The 21,353-nt window shown below is 39.5% G+C and overlaps 1 protein-coding gene across 2 annotated transcripts; it reads right to left on the bottom strand.

Annotated features, from left to right (window-relative positions):
• Positions 1-818: 818 nt before the first annotated feature.
• On the bottom strand, positions 819-17,024 carry LOC133155106 (protein Aster-B-like). Of its 2 annotated transcripts, none has more exons than XM_061280125.1 (16): positions 16,969-17,024; positions 11,667-11,751; positions 10,901-11,004; positions 10,379-10,474; positions 10,180-10,260; positions 9,522-9,637; positions 8,200-8,362; positions 7,866-8,058; positions 7,632-7,775; positions 7,436-7,554; positions 7,225-7,367; positions 7,038-7,141; positions 6,334-6,634; positions 5,268-5,375; positions 4,791-4,911; positions 819-4,346 (listed from the first exon to the last, which is right to left on the bottom strand). In XM_061280125.1, the coding sequence occupies exons 1-16, from the start codon at positions 16,972-16,974 to the stop codon at positions 4,257-4,259; spliced, it is 1,974 nt and encodes a 657-aa protein (XP_061136109.1). In that variant the 5' UTR covers positions 16,975-17,024; the 3' UTR covers positions 819-4,256. The 2 variants fall into 2 exon arrangements, with proteins under 2 accessions (XP_061136109.1, XP_061136108.1); XM_061280124.1 differs by lacking the exon at positions 16,969-17,024 and adding an exon at positions 12,966-13,663.
• Positions 17,025-21,353: the final 4,329 nt, after the last annotated feature.

Below are 21,353 nucleotides of genomic sequence, written 5' to 3'. Positions count from 1 at the left end.
AGTCTCTATGAGGCAAAAAAATGATCAGCAAGTCAAAGAAAGCCTACGCGCAGCGCAGGTTGGATTTCTTCTCTTAAGATTTCATGTGTTGAGTGTATGTGTGTGTGCACACTGGAGAAATACCCCCCACACACATACACACCATATACTTACAGTATATATTTATCTTGTGTAGAAATGTTACTAAAATTCTCCTGGGAGAAGATCAAAACATTTTCTAAAAAAATAAATCAAACTAAACATACAGTAGAACTCTTGATTTTGACTCAATCAGTGGTCATTTCCCATGTTAAAGCAACATGTTTCATCTGACTTCAAAAGGGGGCTGCGTGTGAAAAGCGCGATAGTGATTGTTTTTGAATGGTATACTGGCTACATATTATTTACTGCCATGGAGACCGCAGACCATGTTATGTAGTGGCCTGTAATATTTGTGGACCAGCCAGGACACTGCTCATATGCATTAGTACATACATTCATCAGCTTCTTAATGCACATTTTGTTACTGCCATAATGCTGGCAAGAATTATTTCTTCATGTTGCTTCAGTAATGGGTGTTTTCTTTTTTTTTTTTTAAATGACAGAACTGGTACAGTGATGGGTTCTAATTAATAAAAACAAAGCGTTCCATTGCAGTAAAGATTAGCAGCATTAACTAGCTTAAATACAATGTACTGTTAATATACTTTAGCCAAGTTCTGAACGTGGGTAGCCTTAAATGAAATTCTTCACTGTTGCGTTAACAAAGGCTGTTTTGTTTAATTACTATGTTGATTAATTAATGCCAATTAATACCATCAAAGCGTTCCAGAGCTGTGCACCGACAATACAATCTTTAATACAATACAGTAGCCTCTACTATTCAATAGCATAGCTGGGGTCATCTAAATGAGATTTGTTGTAAAATAAATAGAAAAGCATAGCTGGGGTCATCTAAATGAGATTTGTTGTAAAATAAATAGAAAAACAGAGTGTCTGAATAGAATGAGAATCATTGAGTCAAATATCTGTCCTTCAAATACATGGAGTCATACTTGCTATCCAGCTCAATCAGTTGAGTGTTTCTTAAACAAAACAGTAGTAAAAAAAAAAAAAAAAAATCATCTGGAAAAGTAAAAATAGTTCCCATTTCACATTTTTCATGACATTCTGTACCATCATAAAAACTAAGCATAGATTCTCTTCATAACTCTTCAGTCTCATAAAGTGGTCTCTCTCTCTCTTTAAAATATTTATATTAAAACATGTAGCGGTGTAACACATAGCAAAAAAAAAAAACCTTCAAGTGAGCCCCCACACAGCAGGTGTTCATCCGTTAAAGTCACACGCATAAACATTAATGATTCCTTTTCATTCCTATACGCCACAAGCACATAGACCACACACACGCACGCACGCACGCAAAGAAGAATACAGAAATATACTTCTTGGGGGATCAAGTAATTTGCATCAAGACCAAAATGAAAATAACTGTTTGGAAGATGATGTCATACCTGGAGACACTATTAAAGTTGGAATAAAGTGCTACTCTTATTTTCCTTTAATTGAATGATTGATTACAAGGAGCTTTGGAAGTGCTTTTAGTTATGGCTGAAGTTCAGCTAAAAGGTTTTCTCTTCTAGTCATGCTCTTGATGCCAATCTACTGTACATGTAATAATACTTCATTGAACATACAACATGACAATTTCTAGAATTCTTTCATTTGGTTCCTTTCATTCTCATGCTGCACGTTGCATCCAACACAGACAAACACAGTTGGGAGGCATTCAAATTAGCAGACTTTAAAGAAGAGTGTGACATCTTGAGACAAAGCAGTTTATGGCATTGCCTCTAGTGGACAATTTGAATTAGGGGCAGGTGTGGCAGTGCCCCATGAGATCCACTAGGTGGTATAGTGAAAACAAATACTTTTAAATATATCATGATTGAGGAATATTACAGCCATAAAAAGAAAAATAATATTGAAATGATGGAAAATCAGTTACAAAAATAGAATAATGACATTTTAATATTACAAGAATAAGAAAAAATGATCTCCATGATTTATAAGGAGTGAAAACCAAAATTAACAATTAGCATTAAATATTTACTTTTTGGAGCAGAATAAAATTATTACTTTCTGCTGATACAATTTTAAGTCTTTATGATTTTATACTCCTATACTTTAGTTTTTTTTCATGTAGTTAGAATTTGATTTGTGTAAAATAGACTTTTCCTTCACAAGTGTATTCTCATTTTTCTATTTCCTCCTACATTACAATTTGATTGTAATTGAAAAAATGATCTTAGAAAATTAAGAGTTTACTTAACAGAACATGTTAAGTATTTTTCATTCTGGTAATGTAAAATATGTAATATGTAAAATACTCATTTATATTCTTGCAAAAGTACGAGTTTCTCCAACAAATTCCATTTGCATAACATTTTTTGTAACTTTTTGACTGATATCATTTTGAGTTTTGTCTCAGACTATTACAATTTTATTTCCTACCGTTTCTAGTTTTTCCTTGTATCATCATTTTCTTTTTTTGTGTGGCCCTAATATTCTGATGTATATTTAGAGTAACAATTCAGTTGCAAAGTTGTAGCCGTAGTACTGAAAAAGTAAAATCCCCAGATTAGATCATAAAAATGTTGAAATGTTTTTTTTAAAAAAAATATTGCGATATAAGCTGTGCAATATTCAACTGTATTCTTAACATGGACATTTTCACTTTTTATATATGCATTAAAGTCACCTCATACGCAACTGTTTTTAGAGTTATGTCTGATTAGTTCACTGCCAATTTTCCGTGTCCTTTTTTATTTTTTATGGTGAAAACATTGAAAAGAATGTGACCCATTTGCACATGGCAAATTTATCTTTGGGCTCAAGGAACACTCATTTTTGCTAGGTAGGAATTGTACCTAGCAACACGTGACTGCACAAATAGTGTACATTGTGACGACTAAAACTTTATTGTATTTTGCGTAGTTTTAAAGACTATGTATTATTTGGGTGCTCAAGTACATAGCTGTTAGGGCCTACTTAAGTGATTGGGCCAAATCAGCTACTGTGTTACAGCAAGCGGATTGATGTAGTTTTCCAAACATTTGATTAAAATGTGAGAAAAAAGTTAAACTTTAGTTTGGTTAGGGCTAATGCAAGGCTGCATCCCAAAAAAGGCAGTCTGGCTGCAGGAACCAGAAACAGAAAAAAACCCCACATGTGGAATGGTAAAAATGTCACACTCTTTACACACATCTACACACACGCACGCGTGTGAATATAATCGCACAAATGCAGACTCGTACTTGCACACTGGAGATGTCACAGACATATCTGGCATGCATTTTTTTTCTTTTAAAGAGGAAAACGTTTTTTTTTTTTTTTTTAGAAATTCTTCAGCAGCTGTAGAGCTCTCATTTCTTATGTACATAAATGAACAATAAATATAGGTAATGCTCATATATTTTGAAATGTATATATATTAAATAATGAAATACTAATATATTTCAAATATATTCATAGAATTCTTTCTAATTGGAAACACTTCTAAAGAGATATAGTCACAGTTTAGTAACAAAACATGTAAGAAGACGTCTCCCTACTAGTCGCTGCAGTGCCTCTTTTTAAAAGTCTTCTAATTGAAACATACATTCTATTTCTACATTCGACCATCATTGATTGGGCAAGGTTCATTATCACTGCGCAGAAACAACTGTCAAAGCAGATTGTGTCGTCTTCAAATTTGGCTGTCTGACAGGGAACCAGCCCTGACAAAGACCACTCGGACCAGATTTGTAAGATGATGGTCAAACAAACTGCAGTCGGATATCCTCTGTGAAAAGAGACGCTGCAGCGAGGTCCTCTAGGGGGACGATGAGGAACAGTCGTGAGAGTAAAACGACTTTGAACTCTCCAAATGAACCCTGTCTCTCCTCTTCCAGTTGTTTTTGATATGCACAAACTGGAATTGGAACCGCATGAATACTGACAGGAGTTGCTGTAAGATGTCTAAATGCATGCAAGAGTGAACTCATTCTTCCTGCCTGACCCCCTTGATGACACACATGGCTTACAGTAGGTTAAAGTCGCTGCTGCTGCTGCTGGAGACATCTCAATTCCCATCTCAGTCTTCACTCCTCACCCCTCTTCATGTTCCTGGACCTGCTTACTTTTTATCTCCCTGCATACAGAATCATAAAAAAGAAAACCAAAAGCGGTCCAATATTGCACAGCATGCCCTCATGGCCTTGTTTTGTGGCAGCGGATCAGTGGTAGTGAGTCCTCTTATCTTCAGTTTCCGAGCTGTAGTCCCTCAACCCAATACCCCGCTGGAGGTTCAATAAAGAGTCTTTCATCTGATCAAAACAGGAATAAAGAGGAAAAACATTGGTTTTATTAGCTGCATATTTTACCCACTCATATTTATGGTACGTATCTGCAAATTTGCCTATTTCAAGATTTCTTTTGGAACTGATCGTCTGTTCGGAATAAAAACCATCTGTTTTGAGTTCAGTCGAAAATATTTCTTATCAGTACTGCTTTTGGCGCCATCTCTCTTGATGTCAAGGAAGTACAGTGATCCCTCGCCACTGCGCAGATTTGCTATTTCGTGGGTTTATAAGTGACAAGAGAATGGCGTTTAAATATGTACACACCGATAGCTCCCGCGATAAACGAAGGATCACTGTATGTCATAAGCGTAAAAAGAGCTTTATTATGCTGATATTCTTATTGTTATGACCAGCACATGAGAATGCACATCTGTCCGTTTGTCCATCTAGCCATCCATCCATGAGTACCTGATCGAGTAATACCACGGATGACTTGATTATCTCCCTCCATTTCTGCAGTTCGGCGTCATGGAAACGCTGCTGTGCCTCCAAGAGCTGGGCCCACTCCATTTGTGTCTGAGGAAGTTTACTGCGAACACACGCGCACATACAGACTTTAGCAATTAGCAAGGTCCAGGCACTGAAACGTCGCCTCCATTCAAGGAACTTGGCAAATGGTTTCATTCAGCCCAGAAGCCATTCAAGAGATTTAATGGATTACGGTCGCATTTGTTATTATCGTGGACAGTTTACAGCATGTGTATGCATGCTATATATTTCATACTATATACTATACAGCATACTTTTTAAATGAATTTGTGGGATTGCCTGCTGGGCAACAATCCAAATGTACTTACTGCATGTGCTCAGTGGCCTGTAAACAATGCCGAAACTGCAGTATCACTTGGAATATGTGTGCACTTGTCGAAAGGTGTGTGTGCAAACCTTTCATGCAGCCGCAGACCTTGCCAGGTTGTTAAAGACTGTGCAGAATACTCCAGCATCCATAGCTTGTAGAAGAGCATCATATTGAGGAACACCAACAGGACCAGACTGAGAAGGAACAAGAAACAGTTCATTTCATTAACAATAACTTCCATTTTGGATTTTATTATGCATATCAGTAAAATTAGATTTAAAAAAATACTTAAGGCTATTGTGGCTATGCAAATAAATGTATAGTGCTACATGTACCTTAGACAGATCCTATAGGTGGCAATGAAACGAGAGGAGAGAGGAGTTACACTCAAAGGCAGCGTATATTCTTATAAATTGAAGTCAGATTAAAGAAATATGAGGGAAACAAAGATGAAAGGCATGTGTCGTGTAAGCAAGTCCTTAATCACTATTAAGATGTTTTAAGAATAAAAAGCAGCAAATGACCTGTTAGATGTGACCAAATCAATACATCTGCTGCATCAAACATTCAGCTGTATTTTTAGAAAAAGCCGAGGGTGTTCTCCACTGCAGTCACAGATGAAGGGAGGTAGATATGAAAGGAAAATATATTATTTGAGGAAATTCATCGACTACAATAGCGCTTAGTAGAGGGTAGACCTCCATCAATGTTAATTGATCCTGACCAGGATGGACAAAGACATTTTCCTTGGTATTGTAGTACCATCTGCTGGACCAAATTGACCACTTCTCTACTAGCCCCTATGCAAGTGGATGGTAACGTCCAACCTCTTGCTTGGTGTTGGTAAAAAAGACAATTTGCAATTTTGATACTAATTTCAGCATCAATCATTTGGCCGACATGCCCTTGGGCCTTGAGTTTGACACGTGTTCAAAATAGGTGTCAATGTTTGTTTGTTTGTTTATATATGCCCTGTGATTGGCTGGTGACTTGTACCTTGCGTCTCGCCCAAAGTCAGGGAAAGGCTCCACGTGAGACCCCAATATGGACGAAAGCAATAAAAAATGAATGAGGGATAATGCTGATGTATCTAATGAAGTGTCTGATGTGTGTATATTTTCCAGTGCACGTGCGTTATGATGTGCAACATACACGAAGCTGATGATGAGCAGCAATTTGGAGACGCTGTATAGAGCCAAGCCCCCAGGCAGGCGACGATGCTCTGGACTCTGATGTCTGGTCTGTGTGGAGCCTGCCACTTGTTTGATGCGCTGAATCACTTCCTCGTCTGTCGGCGTGGTGACGGGACTGAGCGCTTCATCCAAATGCTGGCTGCGGATGTGGGGGGTGGGCCTCTTCTTCCGCCTCACCGTGGCATTCTTCACCACTTTAGCCTTTGGGGAGAGCTGGTGGGCCTCGGTCAGGATCTCCTCCAGCTTGGACAGCTCCACCTCTGTGAAAGACATTTCCCCAAAGGATCGAGTGTCAGTGATGAGCTGCCACCTCAGAGATGTAAAATATATGGAGGACTATACAGCATGACTGGTAGATACATCAGAGCAATCCCTGAAAACAATGGTCTCAAGGGCTCCAGCCAAAATGTTATTATTATTTTTTTTTTGCTTGGAGTGGCCACTAATGGATAAAAAGCTTTTGCGTGTTCTTAGTTTGGGGAAAAAAAAATTAAGCAAGATCTTGTCAAAGAAGTAAGAGCAAGTTCCCGAAAGCTGAGCTGCTATGACTTTGCTGTTTTTCTGTTTAGGATCTCACATTAATATTTCAGAAACTGCTTAGAAAACTAACACTACATCCATTTCAGCAAGACACTTGATTTTTAGCACAAAAGTCAGGTTTACCAAGCTGGCGAAAGTTCTCCTCCAACCCACTCCAAAAGTTTTTCTCGATGAAGCCTTTCACCAGCCCCCATGGCTGTTTCCTATAGCGCAGCTCTGTTGATACCCTAGAAGACAAATAGAACCGAGCCTAATTTGACTGATGATAACGTGGCGATAAGAAAATGAAAACGCTAACTGGTAGTCTTACCTTAAGCGACACTTGTTCTTAGCAACCCGGGTGAGCATGTAGCGGTTGAGGGTGTAGAAGTAGTCGTGGTAGGGGACGTCATGTGTGATGACCTCAGCGTCGATGATGTAACACTCACTCTCTTGACTGGCCTTGTACAGAGTCTGAAAGGTGAATTTAGATTTAACGGTTGAAAGTAGTGAAGATTTGAGACATTGTATGTGGGGCATACTTGTGTTTCAGTGACGGTGGCTGTCTTGGGGGCTAGAGGGTTTGTCAGTGAGATGGTGTACAGGATTTCCCTTGTCTGATTCCCAGCCTCCTCCTTCTTCCATGGGTGGTAAATCACATCTGAACACACAAAAACACATACAAGTAGATTAATAGCCCATGAGTGAAACTGGGAGTCTGACAGGATGAAAGCAGACCTGAGAATCGCCGCTGCTCCATGAAATCATTCATGAACTGTGACTCTGTGAAAAGAATGTCGTACAGCTTGTCCACGCTAAACTTGTAGATCTCATTGATGTACTGCCTCCCGTTCAGATCCTCGTGGAAGGCCTGAACCTCACCTATCAGAGACACATACAAGCATGCGGAGATTCTTTTGTCTGCCTTTGATGGCTGATTTACGGATGAGGTAATCCGTCCTTTGCACTCACCCTCATCGTGAGTCTCTGAAGAGTCGCTGAGCTCGGTGGGGATGTCCTCGTTGTCGTTGAAGTCGAGCGAGGGCGAGGGAACCGGGCCGCCGGTTCCGATGGTGTCATTGTTCTTCTCTTCCACCAGCAGAGCCACAGCTAGAAGCTCGCCATCTGGTTGGCACTCTGTGAAATCGTCTGTGGGGAGGTCAAACTTGTGTGTGTGTGTGGGGGGGGGGGGGGGGGAACACAGAAGGGAATTGTTTGGTTGACAATTGGAATGTGGAAAATAGATATTGCTTGATCCTCGGATGATGGTTGTTAAAATCTTGTTCATGATGACCATGCAGCTTACTGTGATGGGTGTGTCATGGTTGCCCGTGCGGTCGATGGTGCTGTTTGGGATGACCTTCTTGTGAAGAAGAGGTGGACTCCCATCAGACTTGGCCTCTGCGCTGCTCTTAGACAAGTTGTCATTGTTCATCTCATTTTCTTCATTTGGAATCTCTTCACTAAACCTGAAACCACAAACCCACGGAGTTAGAAACAGTTTAGTCCATAATTAAATAATAATCCGAGAGTCGATTTCATCTTCAAATGAGAGCGATGGAAAGAGAAAGTAGCAAGAAACTAAAAAGACATTTTCATATTTGATCTTTTTGTGTTTTTAATGTATTCATTTGTTCATCTCATTGAATAATTAACACATTTATTTATTTTAAAATAAAAAATTGCAAAGTAAGAAAATACATGCAAATTTAACGAAGAGGATTAGGGCCAGTGAAGAAAAAAAAGGGGGATGAATTCTGACTTTAAAGTGAGAATTCTGACTTTAAAGTGGGAATTCTGACTTTATTCTATGAATTCTGACTTTAATCAGAATCCTGTCACCCCCCTTTTTTTCTTCTTCACTGGCCCTAATCAAAATAAAATTTTATATTTATGGATTTCATTACAAATAAAATATCTTATCATCATTAAATAAAATATTTAATTATTATTTAATTTATTTTACATATTCTACATACATATTTTCATCTAAAAATGACTTGCCCCATCTGTCCATCCAAGTAAAACGTAGACTATAAGCATAAAGGTTTCCCCACTGCTCATGACCAAACAGTAGTTTCAAAGTAGATATAAAATTACCTCTTAATAACAATAAAAACAAGATGACAATTGTGAACATATTTCCAACATCATCTCACAAGTTATTTTTTTCTTTTTCAACCAAAAGAAAAATGTTAAATGGGTAAAAAAGTGACTTCTTTTCTTTCCATTACTCATATTGAACTGTAGCATACAGAGTTGTTCTTAAGAAAACTATTCCTTATTTAGAGAATTGTGTTTAACCACTGAAGTATAATCAGCAAAACACACTTCCTGCACTAAAGAGCGACAACATTCAGAAACTAGCCGCTAGGCAACACAACAGAAAGCACAGTAATTACTTGGGAAACTCATTTAAACACAGCTCTGCCGCTTTTAATTTAGAAATCCACTTCTCACTTCCCAGTCATTGGGAACTCTTAAGTAAGTGCAAATAAACAGAGAGGAGAGGAGGTTGTTAATATTTTCATTGTGCCGGTGTAAACAGCATTTAATCAATCAGCGTGTAGTTTGGATAATTGTTTGCAACCATAGCAACCGGCTCCTCCACCGTGTAGCCACACTCACCCCATGGTATTGAAGTCATCATCAGGGGGGACATAGTCCTCATCATCACTGGTCAGGCCGAGCTCGTTGCCGTAGCACTGGTGGACAAAGTGCCACAGCTCTTTGGGGCACAGCGGCTGAGAAGAAAGCATAATGCCATCGTAGGTGCATTTTTGTAGAAGATCACAGGACATCCCACTGGACATCTTTGGGATTTTTCAAGTGGATGAATTAGAGGGTCATTGCAAAAGGTTGTGAATTATAGTTTCATTGACGTTTCAATGATTTGACAGATAATGTAAATCCAGGGTGCGAAAATGATGTGTAACCACACCTCGTTTAGTGATTTACTTGAGTTACTTGAATGCCTAATGAGAATTCAGTTATCACAAAGTGGCAGAGAAAATGCAAGTGTGGATGGTTGTTGGGGCCCTGAGTGAAATTGTATTTGGAGTCTCATAAATGGGTTAAAATACTGAGTAGGATGATAAAGACAAAAACAAAAACATGTAATACTGTGACTGGTGTGCAACGACAAAAAACAAATCTTGGTATAAAGAAAAAGATCCTTTTTTTTTTGTGACAGCTACAACAGCATTTCAACATGCAAAATGTGTATTATTCTAGAGGAACACAATATAGCTTATCATCTCAGTTTCCGACTAAATTGTCAACTTACCTTGTCAAGCAGCGCATTCTGCCAAAGTCTGAACATCATCATGTACGTCCTGTCTCTGGCTCCAAAAGAGGTGAAAAAGTGCTGCAGAGAAAAAGTGTTAGGAAGTATGGCTCCACTAATTAAGCTCATCAAATAATTATCTCATCAAAGAGCACAATCTAGGGGTGGTATTTAATTTTTTGGGCCAGTAAAACCTTACCTTCTCATTGTCAGTGCAGACCTGGATGGCGTTGGGAATGAGGCGGGCAGTCTTTTCTTTCGTCATTGAGCAGATGTCCTTTAGCCGTACTGTCAACTGCATATAAGAAGATGCAAAGTAAAAATAAAAACTTCAAAATAACAGCCAACCTTTCCAATGAATAGAAAACTTAAGAGCGCTCTATATAGATATTCTGTGTAAAAATGGCCATATCCTGATTTTTGGGCTGACGCAAGACCCCTAGTTTGGGATTTGGTGAATCTCTCTGCATCATGATGAGTGGCCAGCAGGATCCTTAGACCTGTGCCAAGCTCCCCTGACAGTAGACTAAAGATGCAAAGTTTATCAAAGCAGCGGCTGTTGTGGAATGCACAATATGAATAAAGTTGTATTGTATTATAAAGTTTACACCTGACGGAACCACATCAAAGTATTGGCACGGGGGACATACGTACGTCGTATATGCACACTAGACTGCCACCGGGCAAAAAAAAAAAGCCCAGAGAATGACAACAAGCATACCAGTGTTTCCCAGCGGAATATGTTGCTATAGAAACAGATCCAGTTCTCGGAGAGGTAGAGTCGTCCCTGCAGGAGGATGTCCCGTTGCAGCGCACAGGAATAGTCTGACGCATGAAGAAATGACACAGCATCAGTACAACACATCCTGCAACCATTTTCTAATATCTAAAATTGCAAGCTTGTCCGTATTGTGATATGAGGAGGAATTGATCCCACACTAGCTGCATGAAAGTCAGCTATGCAAACTACTATATTAACCAAAACACAGCTGACAATGCTAACTAGTACTGCAGAGCGGCCATGTCAGCAGTTGGCAAGTCAAGATGGGTGGATGGATGGATAGATGAAAAAATTGTTTTCATTGCCATTTGTTAGACATTAAAACTATGCAAACTCTCCTTGCAAACAATTTACGTAAAACCTTTGTACAAGGAAAGAGCAATTTTGGCACAAACACAAATAAAGGCAAGGCCCACATTTGCCTGAGACATCACACATTTCTGTGAACCTTAATCAATTGGTTCTCCATTTGGTATTTTTTGTTGCTGTTGTAAGTCAGCATTTTTAATTTTAGCAGCGCTAGGTCACAGTTTATTTGATGAGTATTCATCAGGCAATAGTAGCAGTCCTCCCGAGGACTGAGAGGACACGAGGACTTTGAGGCAAGTCAAATTGCAAAATAACAGTCAAGATGAAACATGTGACCTTATGAGGGTGTGAGCCAATCGTTTCAGATGGCGTCTGTGTGTCACTGGCGTCCGCTCACCCACAATGAGTCTCTCTGTGTCAGGTAGCTGCTTGAAGAGTTTCCTGAAGTCCTCATTGCGCTGTTTGTATGTGGGGCTCAGCACCTGCAGGGACGAACGAGCAGAGTGAGACGCATTGCTACACTATCGGCTACTGACCCAAAAGCACACGCATCTTCATGCTTGCTTGTTGACACACAAGCGTAGTCTCTGTTAAGCAGCCCAATTCATTATCTTCAAAGCTTGTCAAATCCCTAGACTGGCAATGGTGTTAATGGTGTGAGGGATTTTGACAAGATTGTGTTCAAGGCTGTTGACTCAACAGCAAGCAGAGTTATCACAGAAAAGCCGCAACTTAGTAGAAGCACAATTCCAAAACAGCCCACTGCAGATCATTCAGTTAACATGCGGTGAGCTTTTAAAAGAGTCACATTCTCTCTTTGGCATCACACGGCAAACTTGTGCGCTACACAATGACCAAAACATTAGGTACACCTGTACAATTGATCCAGTGAAAGGACTGTTTTAAAATATGCCAACAATGATGTTTGTGAGACACTCTGTGAGGTGTTTGTTTTATTTTGACTAACTCAAAAATAATGTTAATGAATTGAAGCAGTTTTACACTTTTGGTAATTGATCATGTATATAGTTATTATACAGAATTTTATTACATTGTCCAGGTGTAACTTATGCTATGGCTATACTTGAAAATGCAGTTATGAGTCAATCTTGAGAAAAAACTGATAGGGTTTTACTTTTAAGCACAAAGATACAAATGCTCCAGCTTTTTCTGGGTCAGTAATATCACAACAGCTTGATCAAGTCTTCATTTTGTTAGCTTGACCAGACAAGGTCATTGTCTGAAATCTCCAAAAGCATGCCAGAACAAGGGCTCTCGCTGTCTGAACCAGATGTTTTTGCTTCAACAGGAAACCTTCAAGAAAAACAATAGCTGCCATCCCAGCAACAAGATGTATACTCGAACAAGAAATAATATATTCGCTTGGAACCAGGCCAGAGGGAAAAGAACATCTCCTTTGATGAGGAAGTTTGAATATGAAAACATGTGCTTTTCTGAGCAGTATGCAAATGTTAAACCAGCCTGAGATGACGCCAAACAACGGAGCTCTTTGAGCTTTCAAGCGGCAACAACTTACAACCAGGCCAGTACTTATTTACCTATTAATGGGGAACTACCACAGAAGAGCAAACGGTACATATCTGTAGCCTCATTTTCTTCCTACTGCAGCCAAATGAATCTTCAAAATCATCAGTTCCCCTACATGGCCTCATTTACAAAGTAGTGGAGGACTTACTGCTGGGATCTCTTCAGAGTTCCACTCGGGTTCCTGAAGGTCTGAGCTGGCCCAGCCCCACTCCCAACCCCACTGCCCTCTTGCTGGACCCTGCAGAAACCACCCTGCCAGGGCCTCATCCAGCTCCAGCACAGCCTCCCAATCCGACATCAAACAATCCTCATCCAGTTCCATGTTGGAGCCTTTGTGTCTCATGGATTTCGCGAATATCCTGCCTGCCACGCAAATCCAATGTCGTTGAAAGGCTCGTCAGTGACTAGTCAAAGTAAAGAGTAGCTGGTGAGTGTCCGCCCTCTTCTGTGTTTTGGGTTGCTGCGCGCTGTCAATGTTGAGCAGTGGACACACAGGCACACTTCAACCACATGAGCCTTGTGTGTGTGTGTCTCTCTCTTCCTTTTACACACACATACACGGTGAGAGGAGTTACGGCCGTTGCCCTCAAGTAACCCCGAGCAACAAGTCCTTTATTATCATGGCAGAAGCACCCACCTCCCCACCGACACCACTCCTCTTCTTATTCCAAAGGAAGTGTGCAAGTTTTGTGTGGTGCTTCTGAGAGTGTTGTAATTAGTCTGTTTATGAGCCACAGAATGAAGCACGTCAAGAAGTGGAAGAATTGGGAATGGGGTGCTGAGGATGTTTAGAGAAAACGTGAAGTTTTAAGTCTGTTGCAGAGAGTGTTGAGTCTGCCCAAGTGATTGAGTTACAGAGAACAGATGTGAGCATAACCTCCAGTTACCTCCAAGTGCAAAACAACACCATCAATCATGACAGAGTCACAACTAGGCCGCAGAACAACACAGCCAGTGTAACATATAATAAAGCGTGAAACGGCAATTCCCTCCAACAATGCCAAGTATGTTCTTGTCAAGTCGATGTGCAAATAAGACACATTAATTAAGTTTTCTCATTTATTAATACAATGGAATCTCTAAAAGTGAGGTTCCAGTGGGAATAATGAAAGAAAGATGATAAATATATTTATATCAATTCAAGAAGTGAGTTCATCAGCTCTGATGCAAGTTTTATTTTGCTATCAGCTTCCATTTTTATAGCAGACCATTCTGTATTTCAAGTTTGCTCTAGCAACGAGAACCATTTGGCCAAGTCATTCACATTTTTATCCATAGCATAATTGGGTGGATGGAGTTGAAAGCCAGGTAAGATTCTTGTGCCAAATGAGCAGATCACTAACTGGGAATGTTTGGGCAGAGACTTTCTTGTTCACTCTGACTAAAATTTAGTTTGAGGCCACTCAATGGCCTCAAAACATGACACATGATCCCCTTACATTACCCCCAGCGGGCCAGAAACTTGCAAAGCATTGGCATGCATAACGTCCTGCAACACATGACTAAAAATATTTACAAGAATCCAGAATGCAAGCACGGAGGCCACGGCAATACAAGTCTAAACCTTCTTTCCAAGAACTCTAACTGTGACTTCCTGCTGTTACCCAATATTCAGTATGCTGTTTAACCACTCTCTGAGGACTGAAATTGTAGTAGCAGAAACTAATGGAAACATGCTGCTGATTCACATAAAAAACATCTCTTAAGTGGAAAGCCTTTCTACCATGTGGTTAAACATTTCTGTTGAACTTAGGATAACAGAATAAGTTTTCCTTGGAGATGACTTGCGGCGCCGCAGCTCTGAGTGCCCTTTTATATGAAGCTCATTCAATTCAATTCATTGCTCTCTAATAAATCAAGTGAAGAACGAGGTCATTGTTGCACCAATGTAGTGTCGAGGTAGTCAGCGAGAGACGGTATTTATAGATCTGGTTAACGATTAACACCCTGCACAAACAGACAGGGATGGAAGAGGCTGGTACAGTACACCAGGGTGGGGTCTGAGTCATTTTAGAGGTGGAGGTGACCGATAAGCTCATACTTTTTGCTACGGAAGGCTTCATTAATATTTGACTAGAAATCCATTTTATTATTACGTATCGACACCAGCAATGTGGGTGTGTGTCACTGTCAATACTGATGAAAACCGAGGAAAAGCGCGTGCACGCTACATCGCGTGTTGGCAGGCTCAACAGTTCTTCTGCTATTTTGAATAACAACCACATGCACTCCCCACCCTTTTTTGTTGATGTATTCCCTTTTGTTTGTGCAGAGGAGATCTGCAGGGGAAGGATTTGTAGTGTGCAGATGAATTAAGCCTCGATTCTCAGAACTCACTCAAGGACAATTTTGGAAAGAAAGAAAAATAACAGTGCTTCAATGCTTTTAAAAGTCACGATTGACATGGGGTGGATGCACAAACATAGATTACAACATCTATTTTTAGCCGTGTATTTATAATTGTGGTTTTTTTTCTGTCCCTGACTAGGTTAGTCAAATGCTTCGAGCGCTCCCCAAAGAATTTGCAGAATCAAGCTTTTGTTAATACTGCATTTGGTTAGGTAGACCGTAGCTAATATTTTCTTGGCTTGTGCAAATGCCTGCCATTAGGTAGACCGTAGCTAATATTTTCTTGGCTTGTGCAAATGCCTGCTATAGCAGATGCCATTTCGAGCAATTTGCCATGGACAGAAAAGTAGTAAACACTTTTCAACCTATAATCAATTGACTATAAAGCACTACCAAGACAAGATAATGTTTATATTTTGTACATATTCTCTCACTTTGAATTTGATTGCTCCAGCACATTCTAAAAAAAGATGGGGCATGAGCGTGTTTACCATTGTGTTACATCATCTGTCTTTCTGACAGCAACCAATAAGCGTTTGGAAAATGAGGACATGAATTGTTGAAGGTTTTTTTGGTGAACCATATATATTAACCAGATATCATTTATTCTCTTTCAAATAAATATTCATGCTTCTTAAAGAGGATTATGGCAATTGTAAATACAAATAATAGAGGAAGCTTGATTTTCCGGAGAAAAGCTTTTTACTGGCTGACTGAACAGCAAACCAGGGAAGTGAAAAACAAACCCATGGTGCAAAATTAAATCTAACAGTTAATGGAAATTCACAAGTAATTAGGTGGGTAAATGCAAAAACCAAATATTACGACATTGGCCTATATTATGATAGAAGATTTTTTTTCCATATCACCCGGCACCATATCTTGGTTCTTACTTGCGACAAGTAATCTTACAAAAGGTTTTGTGGAAACTACCCCCCCAAAAAATCCAAATGACTAACACACGAGACCACCACCAAACAAAGCAAAACAATCCCTCTTGCCTTCACCCTTTTGAACTTGGCAGAGAGTATTTATTCCCAGAGGCTGCATTATGCTGCATATTGGAACAGTGGAGGCATACAAATAGATCTATCCATCCAGCTGAACCGCTTATCCTCTGCACTGTGATTTGCTAACCAGTCGGCCATTGTGCCACTCAAAGGTACACATACAAATATTGTTGTAATAAATTAAAGAATACAGAAATTATAACACAGCAAAAGCAATTTTTGTAATGTCAACTAATTCACAATAAATAAAAACATTGAATCTGTTAAAGTGGATTGTTAACAATGTCATCTGCAACTACGTCAACTCTAAAGCACTAATTGTTAGCTGACATCAGTAGAAGAGATATGAGTAACATGCTTACAATCCAGTACACTAGACCCAGTCTCTATTTTTATTTGGACACAGAAACATTAAGCCTCATGCTTCATTGTCAAGTCATGTAAAGGCCATAACTTCCATTAATGGATATGTTTAGTAGAGTGAGAAATTCCATGCATCTGTTGCCACCTGTTGCAAACCAGACTTAGAACTCTGAACAGACATTAAATTTGTGCAATCCAGAATTTAATGCCTACTATAAATATAGTATGTTTTGACATAGCCCTCTCAGCAACATTATCATACATTTGAAGTTTTACAAATGATATATATGTAACTGTCTAGTTTGGCATTGCAGTGAGGTGGGAACAGTACTTTGTAAATGAAACGACAAACGGATCGGGGAGACAGATTAGTATCATGCCGCCAGTCTGACAGGCCGAAGTGAGCAAAAGAATACAAGTCATGCTTACTCTCATGATGTGTTGTCTTTCATGCTGGGGAGAGAGTGTACACACACAGGGAATAACAATAATAATAATAATAAAAATAATCAAAGAAACGGGATTAGGACTCCAAAAGCCTTAGGCGGGGTGGAGGGGTGGGGCGGGGGTGAAATCTGTGGAATTAAATCCAACATTCCTGTTCTTGTGTACAATGTGGGTTTGATAAAAAACAACAGACATTCAAAGTGTGTCAAGGAAGAATTTGCAGAGATGCTGTTACTGTTTTACAAACAGGGTTAGTTTGCCACCTAGTGGCATGATTAAAAACTGCCACAGTCAATTCGGCCTGTGAACTTTACCATAATTACGATACATCTTGCAATTTTCATTGCAGTGGACCATGTCTGGGTGTTGCATCACAGTTGGAGTTAGAATTGTCTATATAGTCTTGGTAAGGAAGTATTGGCAAACATTTGTGTTGTTGAGTGACTGTCTCGAGTAAATCCACGGTGACATACGTATTTTGGTTATTTTTTGTTTTACTGAAATTTGTAAATGCTCTCCACCGACAACGTGGAATGTGACAAACATGCTCACACGCATTGATTCTATTAAAGTGGAATATTATGACTTAGTGCATTTGCAGTAACAACGTGTATATCCTATTGGAACATTATTCCTGTTGCTCCTCCAGCAATTTATTTTAATTTACCAATCATTGAATAAATGCAGTAGTACATTGCATTCAAGCATGTGTGTTAGAATTAATGTAAATACCATGTACTAAATATCAACTGTTGAACAAAAGTCCATGCTGCTCTTTTATACTCGTGCTATTTATTTTGACTGACATTTGTCACTGGCAAGTCAGCAACACACAGACAGTGGTAAACAATGAGCACACAAAAACACGTCACATATACAGTAAGAAAAGAAGCACTTACGTTATACCAGCTTTGGCTCTTCTGCAGAGGCAAAGAGATAAAAAAAAAAAAAAAGAAGACAGAGATTTTGATTATTGAAAGTATGACTTTACTCTCCATGCGGGGGATGAGAGAAGTGACCACCATCTGTGAAAGTCAAACTGTAGCTGGCACTTTCTAATGAGAGCCAGTGAAAAGTAAAAAAAATAAATAAAATACAATACAAGGATTTTTTGGGGTTGCAATGCCTTCTGCAAACTGCAACCACAAAAAAAATGTCATGAATGAACTCCTCTCTGAAAGTCATTCAAATATGAGCAGCACTTTCTTGGCATATCTAATGAATTTATCCCATCAAAATGTGCATATATATATAAATACACCTAACGAGGTGTTCAGTATAATTTTTGTAGAACATTTTCAGAACAGCAGAGGGCAGCAGAGTGTCTCAACTTTAATCATGTCAATGACAAGTATTTCCGGCCTTATACTGTAATAGTGACCTTCCAATGGGAATCATGCTGCAAGACACCATTCCGGGGAGATACATGGATGAGATGAGGGTAAAATATAGAGGTCAGGTGCATCATAAAAGGAAAGCACTCTTTAAATGATTGCATTTTCTCATAAAACAAAAAAAAAATCAAGGAAACATACCCACCAAAACAAAATATTTACAGTTTACTTGTAGTAGTTTTATTATATATTTGCAGCCAAGATGATGAGTGGGTCCATTTTAGCTTTTAAACAAAAAATGTTAATAATGATAATGTGCTAAGTGCTTTTCAGGACAATAGTACATTTTAGAATTTGACAAGCAGTCACTTACAGCCATGTCATTTGCTATAATGCAACACTGCACACTGCTCGGCGAGGCCTGACTGTGACAATCACAGGGCTAATGTGGACTAATCTGATTTGAAGGTGACATAGACACAAGAGAGGAATTACTTTAAGGGTTCTGGCTGAATAAAGTGCATGCATGGGTGTATGTGCGTGCGACATGTTTGATGTGGTGAGTGCACAAGACGTTTGGCAGCATCAAAACAGTTGGGTGGTGCGTAGTGGGGTGTAGAAAGCAAACGAGACTGCGATAACGTGCATTGGGGTTTGTATGTTAAAAAATAAGTGCCTGATCAGTATTAAACATGATATTCTGATAATATTTAACGGCCATTAGCGTCCAGGAGAATCTCATGTGACCAATCCACAATCTTTATGTTCCAGGGAGCTCCAACCAGACTTGAACATAAACTGACCTTTACTGCTGAGGTCTATTGACGTCTGCATGACATCATGCATGCTGTGTTTTGTGTGACTTTAGAGCCATAGTTTTATTTAATTTAATTCAATTACATTATATTATTATTATTATGGCCCCAAAAATGGATCATTGTGACACAAAAGCTTCGGTTCTTTGACTGCGTGGACATTTATCGAATGCACAATGATAAAATTGAAAGTACTTTTTACTCAGCCTTAAAACTTGAACAATGCTTGATAAGAATTACATGGCCTTTCACGAAAAGGGGAAACGTTGACAGCACTGCAGTTATCACAGAGGATCCTACAGTGGCAGGTGTACTGAGGAAGTGGGGAGACTAGGGATTGATTGGAGAGGAAGGCCAAAAGGTCAAAAGACATCAAGGAGAGAATGCTTACTTTAATCAGGTTTAGTCTGTCATACTGAAAGAAAATTCAAGAGAAAACAACCAGTGAGTCAAATGAAAAAACAAGTGTTGAAAGAACTAAGAGTGTTATGGAATTGTCTGCTGCCGTTAAAGTACAGCATGACGCAGGCTTGATGTCGATGATGTCACTGATCGGACCAGTGCGCATGTGACAGACAGGCCAGCATGATTGTTGGTGTTTGTGCAGGGAGGCATTTGCTGAACATGCTCTTTTATTTGGATTGCATTAGGGTTAGGGTGATCAAGCTCACGTTGCCGGGACGACCTCACGCCATGGCTGGGGTCATGTGACCATTGCTGACTGGCTTACACGATAGAGGGATTGCGGTTGGGGCGGGGTGGGGGGGTTTGTGGACGGCTTAGGTTGAGGCACAGAAGTAGTGATGTAATCATTTGGCATGTGCTTTGTGTGTGTTACAGTGTGTGTGAAGCAGATTGTGCACTGCAGCAAATAGAGCATCACGAGGCAGCCTTAAAACAACCATCTTGTTTATGTACTCACTGTCTTTTTCATTGCTTGTTTTTACAATATTTTTCAGAAATGGGAGAAAATATTTTAAACTGGGCGAGAGAATCATAGCACGGCATTTCACACTTAACTTCTGTATTGAGGGAAAGTTCATATTTAACCTACATATTCTGTGAGAAACAAATAGGAGAAAGAAACAATTTGAATAAATATTACACCAGACCACTTTTAATTTGAATGTCACATGTTCTCTGGGGGGCGCTAATAGCGCCACAGTTTTGGAACTCCTGCCCAGTGCGCAGCTATAATTTGATTTTGCACCAGTAGTCTCAAAAAAGGATCCAAATGCATTTACACTGTGCAGCAAAAACGTTTGCCACATCTGCACAATTTAGTGAGCTTCAGTACAAGAGCTGTATTTTAAAACATGCCTTTATCAAAGACTTTATTTGCACTGTACACTACAACCACAATTATAAAAAATACATATTGAATTAGTAACTCTTGGAAACTGTTCATTTTTATTTCTTTCATCTCAGTATATGGTCCACAGCTCTTGCTTCGGTGCTTATTAGATTGTGCAGATGTTCATAATATGGTGGGTCAATGTGTGTTATAAATATCATCAATCAATTAACAAGGGCTACATTGCAAAGCACTGCAGAGGAAACATGAGGGAATGTAGAGGAGGTGAGCGAGGTGTAATAAGCTGTTGTTCATGTATACAGGATGGAGAAGCAGGCTCGGGTGAGATGTTTCCACAGAGCAGCTCTCACAAGACAACAGGAGGGACGCAAAGGGGCAGAGGAGGAGTAGGAGGAGCACAGAAACATTTGAAGAACAGAAAGAGTAATGCTTACTTTGGAAAGTCGCTTGTGAGACTAGCATGCAAACAGGAGAAGAACAAAGAAAAACAAAATCAGATAAAAAAGATGTACAAAGAAATTAACACCAAGAACCAAAAGCAGCTGAAGATAACAGAATTGTTGTCATCAGATGGCGCAGGTTATCATGGGACATGTAGTGGCCAGTAATGCGGAGGGAGAGAGTGCACACTGTGAGTGGATGAATGAAGAAGAGGACAGTAAATGAAGTTAAAGAGAAGACAGACGATGAGTCAGTGAAGGTGAAATGGCTTCATTAGCATTCATCACAAACAAACTGGAAAATGTATTTGCCCTTAGAAACAGCACATCATGGCAACCCCTTGACACGATGCAAATACTGTACAACCTTTTGGCGTTCTGAGCACCACGTATATGATGTATTTGAATTTAGCTTAGTCTTTTTAGAACATTATGATAAAACTATATAACTGTCCACCTATGG

This window comes from Syngnathus typhle, linkage group LG6 (assembly GCF_033458585.1).
Source record: "Syngnathus typhle isolate RoL2023-S1 ecotype Sweden linkage group LG6, RoL_Styp_1.0, whole genome shotgun sequence".
Taxonomy (NCBI): domain Eukaryota; kingdom Metazoa; phylum Chordata; class Actinopteri; order Syngnathiformes; family Syngnathidae; genus Syngnathus; species Syngnathus typhle.
The sequence above is the reverse complement of the archived record's forward strand: the minus strand, read 5'-3'. Positions and strand labels throughout refer to the sequence as shown.

Bases quoted from the DNA above. Each gene is read 5' to 3' on its own strand.
- LOC133155106 (XM_061280124.1), bottom strand. From the start codon at position 13,160: ATGAGACACAAAGGCTCCAACATGGAACTGGATGAGGATTGTTTGATG. The intron at 8,363-9,521 runs GTGAGTGTGGCT...TTGTGGTTTCAG, and splicing joins GATGACTTCAATACCATGGG to GTTTAGTGAAGAGATTCCAA. The intron at 7,368-7,435 runs GTATGCCCCACA...TTCACCTTTCAG, and splicing joins CCACCGTCACTGAAACACAA to ACTCTGTACAAGGCCAGTCA.